This window comes from Oncorhynchus mykiss, chromosome Y (genome assembly GCF_013265735.2).
Source record: "Oncorhynchus mykiss isolate Arlee chromosome Y, USDA_OmykA_1.1, whole genome shotgun sequence".
Taxonomy (NCBI): domain Eukaryota; kingdom Metazoa; phylum Chordata; class Actinopteri; order Salmoniformes; family Salmonidae; genus Oncorhynchus; species Oncorhynchus mykiss.
The window spans coordinates 9,375,201-9,393,491 of record NC_048593.1 but is presented as its reverse complement, the minus strand read 5'-3'; the positions used below and the strand labels follow the sequence as shown (position 1 = coordinate 9,393,491).

At 41.4% G+C, this 18,291-nt stretch overlaps 1 protein-coding gene across 1 annotated transcript in view; it reads left to right on the top strand.

Annotated features, from left to right (window-relative positions):
* Positions 1-9,979, top strand: part of ttc33 (tetratricopeptide repeat domain 33) — a 53,931-nt gene extending 43,952 nt beyond the window's left edge. Inside the window, exon 4 of the mRNA XM_021590585.2 lies at positions 8,364-9,979. Coding sequence (XP_021446260.2) covers positions 8,364-8,735 — 372 coding nt within the window. The 3' untranslated portion in view covers positions 8,736-9,979. The remainder of the gene's footprint in view (positions 1-8,363) is intronic.
* Positions 9,980-18,291: the final 8,312 nt, after the last annotated feature.

Here is an 18,291-nt window from a genome sequence, read left to right as displayed (position 1 = left end):
TGTAAATGCTTTCATTGTCTGCTTATATGCCCCCTGTATTTATCACACGGTTCTAACTTGGTGTACAGGGAGAATACTGTAAGAACGGCCCATTTTCTAAATTCTGACGCTGTACATTTCAAAAGTGCTGAACAAATAGTTATATTGACTACATCTGTCCTACCTTGCTCATGAATGTCTCAATCGGAATTACGGATTGCCTCTTATCCGCTCGTCGTACCCTTATGCCATAGTTTGTACATCTCAATTGTCAGTAGAAACATTTGTTTTAAGCAAGTCAGCCATATCAGCTATGTGTTTGTAAAAGGAAAAACATTAGGCTGAATGAACCATTTTGCTGCCAGACAAAGCTCCGCTGATACCCAGGTGTAGCAGTGGTAAGGTGTTGGTACTGCTGTTGTGACTCTGCTGTTGGTACAGCTTTATGTAGGCCCTAACAGTTTGTGGGCACAATTTGTCACCATTTATAGTGTAATTAAGCTATAGTTTAGTGTTGTGTAGTGGCTTTTCTGGAATGCATCTTAAAAAAAAAATGCTGTTTTGTTTGCCCCATCAAGATGTACATGCTAAAATTGCCACTATCTGTATGAAACCTGGCTGGATCACAGTTAGACTACTCCTCTGCTGTTTAGAGAGGAGAGAAGAAAAAAAACACCTCGCTGAACTCAAGAAACCCTATGGCTAATGGCCCTGTGTACATTTCTCCATCTCTAATGTCCCAGGGCAACAGAACTGTCAGAAGTGTTCCCAAAACAACAATGGGAAGTGTTGAAAATTGCCTGAGCTGAAGCTCGCCAAATATATACACACTTCCAATACATATAATGGATAGGTATTAGGAGGAGAGGAGAAAGTGCCTGTCTATTTTAAGAGGGGCTTGTTCAGTCGAGTTTCAGGACATTGTGTGCATCGACATGTTTGAGTAGTGCCATGTTTGCACATGGACTGGCGCAGTGATCTCCGGCATCACATATTCAAGTCTCCTGTTTGTTTTTTCATGTTTGCTTTTCTCTCTCTTTTCGATCTACCTTTCAGTTTTCTCTTAGTCTGTTTCCCGCTGTTTTTTCTGGCGTTTATCTTTCCTTTTCTCTATTTCTCTCTCTTTACCTAGTGCCCGGAATTGACTCTTAATGGCATGTGTGCTATTATAGTTAGGTGTCTAACGGTTCACTAAACCAGCAGTGGCGACATACTCTCTGTAATCTGCTGGGAAACCAACATATTCCCAAACTGGAGATTTAAACAATGATGGAGAATCCTCTTGGTTTATCGACCCCACCACTCAACATCGTACAGAACATGTTCCTGGCTGCGCCTCCAACAAGAACATGTTTGAAATGTGGCAATTATTTCTTTCAGCTCAGATTTACTCAAGTCATACAATACAGCGTAGGCATAGCCTAGTGTTTTAAATTGTTATTTTATGTATTCATTCGGGTTCACAGAGCAGACCAAACCTAGATCCCCCCCACCCCCCCCCCCCACCCCACCCCACGGTTCAGTATGAACACATCTACTGTTGCACCCCTAACTCTAATAATGCTATTATAGTGCTATAATAATAAATCATCCAATTTTTAGATGGAGGTTATAACAAAAACAGGCCCTTAGAACTAAGGGATGGTTTTGCCATTTGGTTGGGGAATTATTGTTGTAATAAACTAAGGAGAACAGGGAACCTAATTCCAGGAGAACAGGGAACCTAATTCCAGGAGAACAGGGAACCTAATTCCAGGAGAACAGGGAACCTAATTCCACCGTTGACGAAACTATGCTTTTGAAAGAGTTGTGCAAATACAAACCATTTATCATATGAGTCTTGACTTGCCTGAGTTAATTTGTCAAAACTCTGGTTCTTCTTGGCAGTTTCACTTGACTTAGCCTTTATGGTATTTTTGTTTGCATACCTGTGCCAGTTGGGGAAACCAAACCAGTCTCTTTCAGGAATGTTGGCCTAAAAAGAGCTGAGGTTTCCTTTATTAGAGAGTGGCAGAAAATTGCAAGTCCCATCCATTTAACACACAGATACAGATCATAAAAGTCAGGGTGTGGTTGTGGAGCCCTGTAATAAGTGGCTTGTAAAATCACTTCACCACTTTGAATCACGTCGTGGTCGTGGTCTTGTTTGGACCCTCAGGAATATATGAGGGAAAATAATCTCTGCTCTTTTACTTTTCATTAAATGCTTCCCTGTTTGACGCGTGACACATCCTTGGCCTGGGGCCTGAGTCTATGTTGGCCAGGCACTGGCAAAGGTCTTCTTTCCCATGGATGGAACGTGATCCTGGGGCTCAGTTTGAGTAGCATGCTGCCTTCATCATGGAGCCCAGGACAGGTACTGGGGAAGTGCTTAGCTTTCTTCTCTGCTCTGAAGTAGTAGCGAGAAAGGGAGCAGGAGAGTGAGACCGCCAGAGAGGGAGAGTAGGAGAGAGCAGAAGAGAAAGGGAGAGTGCATGATGAGCGAGTGGCTTCACAACATATGGGAACAGGAATCTATAACTAGTGCCTAGAGTTTTCCCTAGTGGAAATACCCATGGGACAGTTACCTAATGATCAAATTAAATAAAGTTGTTTATATATATTGTCTCATTAATCTACTGCTGTGAAAAGCTGTTAGGCGGTGGCCAGCCCCATCTTGGAACTCATCACCATAACAAAAAGTTTGTTGTTAATGAGTTTGGTCGGAGATAGCTAGAAGGGATTCAGCAATGCATGTTTGTTTTTATTTTTTTTAAAATTTTACTACCCTTTTTCTCCCCAATTTCGTGGTATCCAATTGTTAGTAGTTACTATCTTGTCTCATCGCTTTAACTCCCGTACGGGCTCGGGAGAGACGAAGATCGAAAGCCATGCGTCCTCCGAAACACAACCTAACCAAGCCGCACTGCTTCTTAAGAACTTCTTAGGGCTGCAATCCCGTTAACGGGATCGATATGACAACAGCCAGTGAAAGTGCAGGGCGCCAAATTCAAAACAACAGAGATCTCATAATTAAAATTCCTCAAACATGTATTTTATACCGTTTTAAAGGTAATCTTGTTGTTTATCCCACCACAGTGCCCGATTTCAATTAGGCTTTACAGCGAAAGCACCACAAACGATTATGTTAGGTCACCACCAAGCCAAATAAACTTTTTCCAGCCAAAGAGAGGACTCACAAAAAGCACAAATAGAGAGAAAATTAATCACTAACCATCTGCATCAGATGACACTCATAGGACTTTGTTACAAAATAAATGCATGTTTTTGTTTGATAAAGTTCATATTTATACAAAAAAAATCTGAGTTTACATTGGCGCTTTACGTTCACTAGTTCCAAAAACCTCTGGTGATATTGCAGAGAGCCACATCATTACAGAAATACTCATTATAAATGTCAATGAAAATTCAAGTGTTAGACATGGAAATATAGATATACCTCTCCTTAATGCAACCGCTGTGTCAGATTTCTAAAAAACTTTACGGAAAAAGCAAACCATGCAATAATCTGAGACGGCCCTCAGAAAACAAATACAATTTTCCGCCATGTTGGAGTCAACAGAAATCAGAAATTACATTATAAATATTCCCTTAACTTTGATCTTCATCAGAATTCACTCCCGGGAATCGCAGTTCCACAATGAATGCTTGATTTGTTCGATAATGTCCATTATTTATGTCCAAGTAGCTACTTTTGTTAGGGCTTAGGTATACAAATCCAAACGCTCATGCATAACTTTGGACAAAAACTTTTAAAAAGTTATATTACAGGTCTTAGTCTTGAAATACAGGTCTTGAAATGTTTCTAAGTATAGAATCAATCTTCAGGATGTTTTTATCATAAATCTTCAATAAAGTTCCAACCGGAGTATTCCTTTGTGTAGAGGAGCAACCTCAGATTGTAGAGGAGCAACCTCAGATTTCTCACTTCCTGTTTGGATTTCTTCTCAGGTTTTTGCCTGCCATATGAGTTCTGTTATACTCAGACATCATTCAAACAGTTTTAGAAACTTCAGAGTCTTTTCTATCCAATACTAATAATAATATGCATATATTAGCAACTGGGAATGAGGAGCAGGCCGTTTACTCTGGGCACCTTTCATCCAAGCTACTTAATACTGCTCCTGCAGCCATAAGAAGTTAGAGCACATCCAAACCGGAAGCCAGCCACACCAATGTGTCGGAGGAAACACTGTGCACCTGGCAACCTGATTAGCGTGCACTGCCCGTTCTGCCAAAGGAGTCTCTAGTACGAGATGAGACAAGGATATCCCTACCGGCCAAACCCTCTCTAACCCGGACGACGCTAGGCCAATTGTGCGTCGCCCCATGGACCTCTCGGTCGCGGCCGGCTGCGACAGAGCCTGGTCTCGAACCCAGAGTCTCTGGTGGCACAGCTAAAAGTCAATCTACCACTAAGTGATGATATCTATGAGTTTTTGAAAATTACAGCTGATTGTGAATGAAATGAGTTGAATAGCCTACCATTAGAAATGCATTGCAGGGGCCTCCCGGGTGGCGCAGTGGTCTAAGGCGCCACCCGGGAGGCCCCTGCAATGCATTTCTAATGGTAGGCCATTCAACTCATTTCATTCACGGTCAGCTGTAATTTTCAAACTCATAGATATCACTTAGTGGTAGATTGTTTGACTTATTAACCCCATTACTGTGCGAAGTAGGATTTCTTCTCCTCTGTTAGATAATGTGTAAATCGATGTACTTCTGCCTGGCCAGATGAATAATGTCGCAGTAAATCTCTATACTGAAACTAATGTGACGGGGAAAGTTTTTTGTTCTTGACGTAGCTGACATGCTGATAGACGACACCTACATTGTTGACATACTCATGCTTCGTCGCATCATCAAATTAGAGGAAATGATTATGCATATACTTGTACGTCAGACTTGCATACATACGGATCCCTTTGAATGCATCTATTACGGAACGTAGATATTAAACCACTTTAAACCACAGTTCCGTCTTCATAAATCATGTGATTCCTTTGACTTTTAGTTGTACACCATTTTTGACAGGATGTGGTGCAATGGTTATTTACTGTATACCGTCTGGTAGAGTGATCTTTGATTGCAATATGAACCAGCAATATATGTCGTTCCCTATAGTAGTGGAGCTGCCTCTCAGCAGGCATTGTGATCAACACCACCCAATACTCCTTTAACTCTTAAATCAGGTGATTTAGGTCTGCTCTAACAGTTGAATAAATAGGTATTCGATTTCAAAGCATAGCCCTGAATCTTTCCCTACCAGTAGTATAAAAAATACATACCTTTTTTTATATTTTAAAAAGTTTGTTAGAGACCTTCCCTTAACAAAATCTCCTTGATTCCTATTTCAAGACATCTGCACCCCATTCCCAGTGAAAGGGACAGATGGCCATTCGCTAGCAATGTACAGTGCCTTGCGAAAGTATTCGGCCCCCTTGAACTTTGCGACCTTTTGCCACATTTCAGGCTTCAAACATAAAGATATAAAACTGTATTTTTTTGTGAAGAATCAACAACAAGTGGGACACAATCATGAAGTGGAACGACATTTATTGGATATTTCAAACTTTTTTAACAAATCAAAAACTGAAAAATTGGGCGTGCAAAATTATTCAGCCCCTTTACTTTCAGTGCAGCAAACTCTCTCCAGAAGTTCAGTGAGGATCTCTGAATGATCCAATGTTGACCTAAATGACTAATGATGATAAATACAATCCACCTGTGTGTAATCAAGTCTCCGTATAAATGCACCTGCACTGTGATAGTCTCAGAGGTCCGTTAAAAGTGCAGAGAGCATCATGAAGAACAAGGAACACACCAGGCAGGTCCGAGATACTGTTGTGAATAAGTTTAAAGCCGGATTTGGATACAAAAAGATTTCCCAAGCTTTAAACATCCCAAGGAGCACTGTGCAAGCGATAATATTGAAATGGAAGGAGTATCAGACCACTGCAAATCTACCAAGACCTGGCGTCCCTCTAAACTTTCAGCTCATACAAGGAGAAGACTGATCAGAGATGCAGCCAAGAGGCCCATGATCACTCTGGATGAACTGCAGAGATCTACAGCTGAGGTGGGAGACTCTGTCCATACACAACAATCAGTCGTATATTGCACAAATCTGGCCTTTATGGAAGAGTGGCAAGAAGAAAGCCATTTCTTAAAGATATCCATAAAAAGTGTTGTTTAAAGTTTGCCACAAGCCACCTGGGAGACACACCAAACATATGGAAGAAGGTGCTCTGGTCAGATGAAACCAAAATTGAACTTTTTGGCAACAATGCAAAACGTTATGTTTGGCGTAAAAGCAACACAGCTGAACACACCATCCCCACTGTCAAACATGGTGGTGGCAGCATCATGCTTTTCTTCAGCAGGGACAGGGAAGATGGTTAAAATTGATGGGAAGATGGATGGAGCCAAATACAGGACCATTCTGGAAGAACGGAGATTGGTCTTCCAACAAGACAATGATCCAAAACATAAAGCAAAATCTACAATGGAATGGTTCAGAAATAAGAATGGCCAAGTCAAAGTCCAGACCTGAATCCAATCGAGAATCTGTGGAAAGTTCACAAATGCTCTCCATCCAACCTCACTGAGCTCGAGCTGTTTTGCAAGGAGGAATGGGAAAAAATTTCAGTCTCTCGATGTGCAAAACTGATAGAGACATACCCCAAGCGACTTACAGCTGTAATCGCAGCAACAGGTGGCGCTACAAAGTATTAACTTAAGGGGGCTGAATAATTTTGCACACCCAATTTTTCAGTTTTTGATTTGTTAAAAAAGTTTGAAATATCCAATAAATGTCGTTCCACTTCATGATTGTGTCCCACTTGTTGTTGATTCTTCACAAAAAAATACAGTTTTATATCTTCATGTTTGAAGCCTGAAATGTGGCAAAAGGTTGCAAAGTTCAAGGGGGCCGAATACTTTCGCAAGGCACTGTACATAGAAACAGGACCCCTAGTGACAACCAAAGCATTTTTATTTTACTCATTAAGATTATTCAATTATTACGGCAATGCTTGACATTAGAGTTGACCGATTATTGCGATTTATGAGTCTATCGGCGATGCTAGACAGCCATTGTCGACTGTGACGCCGTCGTAATGTGACAGACGGTGGTTTAGCTTAATTGAATAGTCATGTCTTGCGACGTCTCGCAGGGACACAAGTGTTTTTTGTTTTTAAATTTAAAAAACATTTAAAACATGGCCTATTTATTTTTTTAGCTTTTATTTAACTAGGCAAGTCAGTTAAGAACAAATTCTTATTTTCAATGACTGCCTAGGAACAGTGGGTTAACTGCCTGTACAGTACAGATTTGTACCTTGTCAGCTCGGGGGTTTGAACTTGCAACCTTCCGGTTACTTGTCCAACACTCTAACCACTAGGCTACCCATAATTAACGGACACTATCTTGTCTAGCTGTTTAAAAGAAACGCGGCCTATATTCCCTTCTCTCTCCATAATGGGAGAGAACAAACATTTGGCCTATCAAGAGTATAGGCCTATAGAAAAATCGCATGACAAGATTAAGCTTATTAAGAAAGACATGATCCATGCGGGTTGAGAAAATCCCTCTATGCGAGGTTGAAAACCAAATGGGCAATTACCTATCCTCCGCTAGGCCAATCATAAAAGATTTAAGACAAGTTAAAGTTATTAACAGTAGCTTTTTTCTCAAATATTCTAACCTACGAAGGTGCTGTCGTTGTGGCTTTCAAAAATAGCAAGAATGAGGGTCTATAGTCCAAGTTTAGGCATAGGTTTTTCTCAATCACTTTATGAGAGCGAGAACAAGCAATATATATTTTTCTATTATTTTGAGGCAAATTCAGCATTTATTATCCAGTGCTGACGACGGTAGGCTGCTTTTATCCAACCCATGAAGTAGGCCCATATCCTAGCTCACGAAGACGGAGCGTTCCTCATCAGACAGTCACTGCTCCATCATGTGCGCACCACACAGACACACAAAACAACTGTTCTGCTCCTCCACCAGAAAGGAATATTCAAAAATATTTGCCGTTGCCTGCACTTAGCCCCGGCCCAGGCTTTCAACAACATCTTTCGTCATGATTCATCCGCGCTATAGCCCTATTGTCGTTTTAGCAATTTTGTATTACTTATTTTGGAGGGTGGCCAATAAGGTCGATATCATCGTATATCATGATGTTTTATGGGTACATAATCACAATAAGACAAAGGTTGGCATCGCCCAACCCTACTTGAAACCTTTGCTTTCAAAGCCATTCGTCTTCCCCATGAATTGTTTCTTTCATTACCAGTCGTTTGTGTTGTGTTCATTTTAAGTCAATAAAAGTATGTTTACAGAAAGGAAAATACCACCAAAGTCTTCGTCCTATCCACAGGCGGTGAGGTCTTTCCAGGTGGGGCTCCACCTGTGTCCGTCAGAGCGCCCCCTCTGGTTGGAGGACCTGGCGTGGGCACGGAGGCTGCAGCAGCAAAGACTGGCGGCACGGGACCGGACCCAGCGGGAGGAGGCGGCCCAGCGGGAGGTCCTGAGCGCTCCAGAGCTCCAACAGGACTATGACTTTGAGTCCGATGAGGTGGTGGCGGCCTGCACTGCCATGGCCGACAGACAGCGACGCTATGAGGATCTGAAGAGGACGGCGGTGGTGGTAGACGCTGAGGGGAACGCAAGGGAGGTAACCGCGGAGGAGGAGGGGTCAGGGGACACACCCTCATCACAGTATCAGTTGATCAAAGCACGAGGGCTATGAGATGTTTCTAAGAACTTAAAAGGGCTGAAATGTGTCTCGTGAAATGGGTATTTTTGTTTGTTTTTGTTGAGTTTTCCATCTTTAGTCTTATGCATGTCGTTATTATGTTTTGTTGTAGTATACAAGAGACTGTGGGTGATGACAGTAGATTTAATCAAGTCAATTATGCTTGTTTTTGTGTTTTATGTATACAGTCAGGTCCAAAATGATTGGCACCCTTGATAAAGATTAGCAAAATACACTGGATTTTTTTTTTTAAAGACTGCCCTGGCAGAAGCAACCGGGTTTTTGTCTAAAATGTCCTGGGGCCTCATTTATCAACCATGTGTAAATTTCTCACAAAATTCTGGCGTATGTGGAGATACTAGAATTTGCATGCACATCAAATTAGTGGTATTTATCAATCTGTCCCTGGAACATATGCACATGTTTTCATTGATATAACAGAGCGATGCAATATTTGTGTGCTTGTGAGCAAGTGTTACAACCCCCGCCAGTAAAATGCCCTCCATTCACCTTTTATTGTAACAAAAACAAGCACATTTGCTCTGCGATTTGGAGATGTTGGAACTGGGCCATGCTAGTTTCTAAAAGAAAGTGCAATGGGAAATGTGATCACGTTTCCTAAGAGGTGCGGGAAGAATGTTTTAATCTTTTGCAGTGACTTTTTCAAACCCCCCAAAAAACGCATGCCGCCTGTAGCGAGTGCCAAACACTCTGTAAGATGAATTGTCCTTTCGAACAATTTAAAGTAAATGCTACAGCCGACAGGCAAAGGACACATTGTTGTTCAATATTTTGTTTATCAATACGTGATTGTCTCCAGCCTTGGTATAGGCTCTGAGAATAGTAGGAATGTAACGATTTACCGATTTTAGGCATCAGTTCCCGGTTCAAATGTTTAAGATATAAGTGCATCTGTCTGAGGAACCCCAAATCTCTTATTTTGTGGCAACTGCTCTTCTCCTTCGGTGTCGAACTAAGCATGTAATTGTGTCGACAGTCATTGATCTACAAGTCATTGTGCATGCGGAACAACCTCGGGCAATATCAGTAGCCTAGTCAAACTGCGCTAGGTAGCGTCTTTTCCTGATCTGGAACATCTGTGCGTCACCTTCAACATTCAACTGTTTGTAAAATGGTTTGTGCAATATTAGGCTTTATTTGTTTTTTTTCTATGAAATGCGCTGTTGAAATTGTGTTTTACCGAAATAAAAGTAGCCTAAGCTACTGCTGGAAACAACTCCTCTGGCTGTACATAATTTCTTTACAACTTATTTTGATTAGGACTATGTTATAGTTAAAGCTGCAATATGTAGAGTCCCTTCAGAAAGTATTCATACCCCTTGAGTTATTCCACCTTTTGTTTCCTGCCTGAATTAAAAAATGGATGCAATATTTTTTTTCACGCCCATCTGCACACAACACTCGATAATGACAAAGTGAAAACATGTTTTTAGACATCTAATTTACATAAGCATTCACACCCCTAGGTCAATACTTTGTAGAAACACTTTTGTCGGCGATTACAGCTTTGAGTCGTCCTGGGTATGTCTGTATCAGCTTTGCACATCTGGATTTAGGGATTTTCTCCCATTCTTCCTTGCAGATTTTCTTAATATCTGTTGATTAAGCTGGGGAGCAGTGATGGAGAGCAATCTTCAAGTCTTTCCATGGATTTTCAATGTGATTCAAGTCTGGGCTTTGGCTGGGCTACTCGAGGACTTTTACATTCTTGTTCTGAAGCCCATCCAGCTTTGCTTTGGCTGCATTGTTGGGGTCATTGTCCTGTTTGGACATAAATCTTCACCCCAGTCTAAGGTCGTTTTGAAGCTGGTTCTCATCAAGGATTTGCCTGTATTTGGCTCCATTCATTGTTCCATCTATCCTTATAAGTCTCCCAGTCCCTGCTGCTGAAAAGCATCCCCATAGCATGATGCTGCCTCCACCATGCTTCACGGTAGGGATGGTGTTAGACGGTTGAAATATATATATTTATTTATTTATTTATTTATTTATTTATTTATTGTGAAGTTGATAATTTCATAACAAGGACAGCAATCACTTTTGCTACCTGCACTGTATGGTCGAAGCGGTAGAAGAGGAGAAGCTCACTCAGTCCAACTTCCAAACGGTCTAAACCATTTGATTATGAGACTGGGGTGAAATCCAATGTTGTGCACTATATTCATGGGGGGAGGGGGAGGGGGAGGGGGGGGGGTGCGCCGCTCCAACAGAATGGAAATGAATGTCTATGCAACAAATGTTAGCGCATTGAATTGTATAGCACCGAACCAAATCACACCGAATCGTTTCAAACTGAAAGGGTTCGTTCCTGTATCGTATCAGAGCCCATGTATCTAGATTCGGGTCGAATCATCTTGAAAGGGAAAGATGCACATCCCTAGGCTATGACATTGCTGTTCTATTCCACAGCAATACTGTAGCCTATCCATACTTTCAAATCATTTAAATGGGCTACCAGTCTATTTACTTTCGAGTATGGTTTGGTGAGCAATGGATAAATGGTAGCCTAATATTTGTTGTTTAGTGGGAATAAACCAGTTGTCAGAAAAGGAGATACAGGTCCTGCAATATGATTATGATTTAGGCCTAGTAAAGGTCAAATACCTTTTATTATAATTCCTGTGCATCAAACACCTCCATTTCCCCAAAAATAAGTGTTTGCTTCCAATACAGTTGATCAACTAGAAGTTGTGCGTACGCATGATCTGAGAGTGTGCGGTGTCTCCACGCTAATATCACCTCACGTTGAAAATTAATAAGTACATTCCTTTGTAGGAAAACTGGTGTACACAAGGTTTAGAGTCTATATTTTGTGTGTGTGCGAACGCACCTGTATAAATGAGGCCCCGAGTACTGGGTAACTTTAATGATGCAGTTGGCCTTAACAAGGGCCCCAGGACCAGTGGGAACAAAATAGCCCCATACAATGAAAGATCCACCACCATATTTTACAGTAAGTATTGGGTTCTGCACAGGTGTCTTTTTTTTGTCCGCCAAACCCACCATTTGTGTGGGTTGTGTGGCCAAGGAGCAAATTTTTCATGTCATCCAACAAATGTTTGCTAAAGGCACTGACACTTGAATTGGATCAGGTGCCATGTGTAACAGGGTTGGTTATGTTTCCACTTGCCTCTAAAGAAATGTGTATTTAATGTTCAAGCACTCTTATTGGTTGGTTCAATTCCGATGACAATGAGGCATGTTGTTATTGGCCCCGCTTGCTGATAGGGGGAGATCGCGAACGTCAGGTCTCCCCAGTATGAAAATGTGATGCAAGGGGTAGGCCACGTTCTGAATAATGTATTCTACAATGTGTACAAGTTTGCTGTACATTTCTGATTTATACATGTGTGGGTATATGGTACCTGTTAGGGATTGAGGGGCTTTCTGGGATGTGCTTTGGTATATGATTGCTGTAAATAAGTGTGTTGGCTAGCATACACTGATGTAATTCTCACATAAGCTCACTGACAACAGTTTTCTGCGACAGATTTGATCATTGACAGCCATCAACATCATTAAGCCTTGCACAACTAACGTGCTGTTTCCTATTTAATCACAGATAATAAATAATGTTCAACTGGGACCACTGGCTGCGGTGATTTCTTTGAACCAAACACAACGCAAGGAGAGTACGATTAACATCTGTTACATATGGTCAGGTGAAAGACATTTTGGAATGGACATCTCAGTGTCCGGACTTGAACCCGATTGAAAACCTGAGGGTGCAGATGAAGTCCATAAGTGCAGATGAAGGATATAAAAGATTCTGTATGGAGGAATTGGTCTTAGATCCCTCCCAATGTGTTCGCTAATCCTATAAAACATTTTTGAAAAACGCTTGTTGCGTTATCCACGCAAGGTGAGGTATTGGAAATGACTGAGCAATTGTCTTAGTATAAAATAATACGTTACAAATTGTTTTGAGCCTACAATATAGCTCAGTATTTGTATTATTTATTTTCTAGTCTTTTTTGCTCATCTTTATAAACGGTGCCAATCATTTTAGACCTAAATGTATGTTCCCTGTTTAAGCTTTGTTGTTTATATCAATGCTCTCTTATTACTCCTATGCCATTACTCCTACTCCTTTGTTGTTTATATCAATGCTCTCTTATTACTCCTATGCCATTACTCCTATTACTCCTACTCCTTTGTTGTTTATATCAATGCTCTCTTATTACTCCTATGCCATTACTCCTATTACTCCTACTCCTTTGTTGTTTATATCAATGCTCTCTTATTACTCCTATGCCATTACTCCTAGTCCTTTGTTGTTTATATCAATGCTCTCTTATTACTCCTATGCCATTACTCCTATTACTCCTACTCCTTTGTTGTTTATATCAATGCTCTCTTATTACTCCTATGCCATTACTCCTACTCCTTTGTTGTTTATATCAATGCTCTCTTATTACTCCTATGCCATTACTCCTATTACTCCTACTCCTTTGTTGTTTATATCAATGCTCTCTTATTACTCCTATGCCATTTAAAAGACTGGTTTGGAGTGTAGCCCCAATACATTTTTTTCTCATACACTTGAGCTCAACAGTCACTCATGTTGGTTAATCCTCCTGAAAAGAGCATCCTGTTGTGTTTGGAATATGTCTGTCCATCCCATTAACTCAAATACATTCCGGGTCAGTTTCCCAGACGGATAAGACATAATCCTGGACTAAAAATCGATTGAATGATGATTATCCATTGAGCTTGCTTTTAAGTCCACTACTAGGCTAACCCTGTATCCGGAAAACTGCCCCTTAGTCTTTTTTTAAATATCTCAAGTTATGAGAAGTTTCAGAACGTCTTCGTCAGATGACCGGGAAATGATCTCCTTGGAAAACTCCTCACTTGAGTCAATTGTGTCAGTTGAGCTGTTATTAAAAAATAAACCCTCGGAGAAACAAACCCCACAGAGAAATAATATTTCCAGGTTGGGATTTGTGTGTCATGTGAGCCTTCGTAGGAGATTGGTGAGCTGCTAAAACAATCCAACTTTGTCCGGAATGCCAGCAGCAGGCTGGCGCTGAAAACTCTGTGCCGTCAGCCTGGACTGGCCATGCTGAAAAACCTAGCAGCTTGAACAGTCATTTGAATTTGAATGGCATCTTCTAAGAGCAAGACTGTTTTCATGGGACACTCATAAAAGGGTTTTGTATGGCTGAAATGGGCTATCAGATTGTTGTTAATACAGACAGGCAGTGAAAGAGGAGACCGGTTTCTGAGAGAATAAATGTGTCCTCCTTGGCTTTATTGAATTCATATTGTTGGATTCTAGCTTGAAATGTACTTATTCATGTTGCCGTACCAGAACTTAGTGATAACTTTACATCTATAAGAAATGTATATGTCTGGGGTCAAGGAAGGGTGAAGAGTAAGTTGGTGCATGGAAAGTTAGAGTGATATGGAAAGTTACTCAGTGAGAAAAGGGAAGTACAGAAGAGTAATATTCTGTTCAAATATAGTGTTGAATATGAATGTTGCTAAGGAGGGAGGTAAAGGGAAACGGTCTAGTATCAGTTCTTGAAATGGCAGACTAGCTGCAGAGGAACCGGGACCATGAGGGCTGTGGAACTCAACTCCAGGTTAAGTCAACAGATGAAGAGAGAAGACCATGCTGGGATTACAGTCCTATCTCACACACACTTCCACGCCCATGAGGGTCTTGGACTGAGGCAGGGCCATGACAATACCAGTAAGAGGAACCTACTGTGTATCTGCCTAACACCAAAGAAGAATTGGTTAGACATGCAAGGAGGTGACTCCGCCTAGTTGTGAGGTGTAAAGATGCTTGTGTGACTTGTATATTGTCTTTGCAGATGTATGACCCAATGGGGTGATTAAACTTGGTTTGAGCTTTTTCTAGTCATGAGTTTTTACTCCGTTCCGAACCTAACAATATGAAATAATATTTAGACAATTTCGTAATCTATGTCACTGGTAATAGATGCAGCAATATATTTAATAGTAAAGGCCAATTTATGCTTGATCTGAAAATGTGGTCGGCGGCTTCGTATGGAGTGTGACGCAATTGCGGAGCATCCAGAGGCATGCAGAGGCATGCAAATCAATTGATTACAAGTAACATTGCAAATGTAATTGGCCTTTTTTTTTGGCCATTTGGACACTGTATACGGTGTCCATTGTATTCACTCGCACAGCGTAAGTCGATAAAGTAAAACTTGGTTTTACAAAGAAAAAAATACAAAGCCTGACATTGTTCAAAGAGTAATATGTTTACATGTTTTTCATTAGAAAGGAGCTGTAGTAGAATTGATGTAGTAGAGCCAAAATTGCCTCTAAAACATCTCGGACAAAGCCGTTTTCTTCCGAATAAAACATCAAAGCACACGCAGCCAACCTGAACCACCAGTCTTTACAACTGACTACCTGTTCAAGGCCTCTCAACAAATACATTCTGCAAGGATGTGATTGATATTGAACAATGATCTGTCACCTCCATCAATGTATTCCTGTAATCTATTGCCCCTGCCCTCAATGATCTGTCACTCCATCAGATGAATCCTGTAACCAGTACTGATGTTTAGTTGTAGCGCCATCAAGTAGGCTGGCCTGATCAATAACCTATTTGTTCAGAAGCCTTAATCAGGTAGTTCGGTCAATAGTAAAGACTGGTTCAGTTTGGCTGCATCTGTTTTGCTATGTTTTCCTGTGACCTGCCTACGACCTTCCTCATCGAGCTCTGTGGGTGTTTCACTACTTCTCATGGCCATAACAGCTTCATGCAATGTTTGCCTATTGATAATAACGTCAGTCAAAGTTATCATGAGGTCAGGTGGTCAGTAAAAGGCTGGTCCAGGTTGATTGTGCTTTGCTGAGACCCCTTTCTGTATTTACAAACATTGATGCATGAGGGTAAGTCGGTGGCAGGGGCCTGTTGCACAAAACTAGGATAAGGGATTAAGCCAGGATATCTTGGTGATCCTGGCTCAATTGATCCGTAATCCGGTTGCACTAAAGATGGATAGGGGGCAGGAGGATATGTTATGGTATAAATTACCATGGAGATTTATTCTGTGGAGCTAGCCTGCTCCAGACCAGGCTAAATTCCAGGATCTATTTAATCTCATCCCTAATGTCAGTCAGCAGTCACCACAAATGGAAACCAATAGTTATTTCACTGCTCACTATACATTGTTATCACATATAACTAGACCCACTGTTATTTAAACGTTTGTGATCATTAATTTCAATGATTTTGGATAAAAAATGATTTTTAGATGATGTTGCTATCATTAGATAATTTACAGTTTCCCATAGACTATAAGGCTATATATAAAATGCTAGAATATTAGGGCCACAGAGGGGGAAAAAACACAAGTCATAATATTGTAACCAGTTGTTTTAAAGGAGGACAGTTGTTAAAATGACAGATGTGGGGCATTTCGTGAAATTGTACTTCAGTATGGTTTCATAAACAAAGACATGCTGATGTGCCAGAATATTAAGTATCACATTGTCATAAGTATCAAAACTGTAAAAACAATATGTAGCTTTTCTGCAGAAAGAACCAGCCTCATAAATTTATGACTTTATCCTTTTTCTTCAGTGTGGCCCTAGTACTCTGTCATATAAACAAATACACATTCCATATGAATATAAAAACACAATGTGTAACATTATGTTCCTTTATTGAATAAGGACAAAACAAAGCAGGTAAACCATCAGCTCCTTTCAAAACTGAAGTCACAGTGACTCTACAAGATGGAAAGCACAGAATCTAAGCATATTATACAAAATGATACATATACAGACCTTTGAATGTGTATAACACACCCTGCATGTCTGCACACTAAAATAAATGCAGGACAAATCCATACACATCAACTGAACAGACAAATGAATGGATGCAGTAGCCTCCCTGCAGCCTTGTATTACACACAGTATACCGCACAAACATCATAAGAGGCCAAATTCGTCAAAAAACGAACCCAAAAAAACCCAAATTCCTCTGCCACCGCAGGACATATTTAACCAAAATTGAAAGCACACATACTAACTAAAATAATTCAACACATATTGGTCCCTCAGCAGCCGACCACTGTCGTCATCAGGGAAGATTGCCGGATTGTCCCAGTCCATGGCTGGTGGCACTCTGGGGGCCCTCTCCTTCCTCAGGCAGGCCACATTGTGGAGGACAGCACAAGCCACAGTAATATCACATGCCCTAACAGGGCTGACCCTTAATTTGTGAAGGCAGTGAAAGCGTGCCTTCAGGAGGCCAAAGGTCATTTCAACTCTGGCCCTGGTCCTGGCATGGGCATGGTTGTAGGCCTGCTGTGCTTCCTGGGGGTCTGTGAAAGGTGTCAGGAGAAAAGGCTGGCAGCCATACCCCCTGTCTCCCAGCAACACACCAGAGAATTCACCTGTCAACACAAAATCTCATCATTACTACCTCATAAACACAGTGATATTCTTGACACAGCCATGATGGTTATAAATAGGGGTTGTGTGGCTTACCTTGTGATAGGCACTGATAGATTTCAGAGGCCCGAAAGATTCTGGAGTCATGGACTGAGCCAGGCCATTTTGCCACAACATTGCTGATCACACAGTCAGCATTGCAGACCATCTGAAATCATAAGATGAGGAATATTACACCAATCAATGCACATCACTGGCAATGCAGAGTGTTCGTCAATGGACAATATCAAAAAGTTATGTTCACCTGAACATTAATGCTGTGAAAGGATTTCCTATTCACAAAATCGGCCTCATGGGCACCTGAGGGGGCTTTTATCCTTATGTGTGTGCAGTCCACTGCACCAATGACATTGGGGAAACCTGTCACACAAAGTAATGAGTATCCTACTATGTGTTAACAGTTGTCCTGTAATTTGTAGATCCTCTTACCTGCAATCCTATAGAACTCCTCTTTGATGTCACAGAGTCTTCTGTGGCCAGGGAAGGAGATGAAGACATCTGCTAATGCTTTGATAGCCAGACACACACTCCTTATTGTGCGGCAAATTGTGGCCTTGTTCAGCTGTTCTGCATCCCCCACTGAGTACAGGAAGGCTCCACTAGCAAAAAAGCGCAAGGCCACACAAACCATTTGCTCCACACTCAGTGCATGGCTCCGTGCAGTGCGGTGCTTAATCCTGGGACCCAGTAGTCTGCATAGATACCTGATGCCATCTGCAGAAAACCTGTATCTTTCATATAGATGGTCATCAGGGAAGGCCAGTGGGTCCAACCGGTCCCTGAAGACCCTTTCTCACCTGAAGGCTCTCCTCAGCACAAGTGCTTCTTCATCCACCACATCTCGCACGAATGGGCATGCCATTGTCAGAGCAGAAAGGAACACACAATTTTGGGCCTTCATATAGGCTAGTGGCCACACCTGGTGCTGGGGGGGGTGGGCAAAAGAGGGCGATGCCTTATAACGATGACTTGGTTGTACTGATTGCTGGGAAAATAAAAAAAACCTTAGAAAGATGCCACCGTCCTGTGTGCTCACAATAAGAGCTCATATGTCATGGCTCACTTGACTTTACGAGAATAT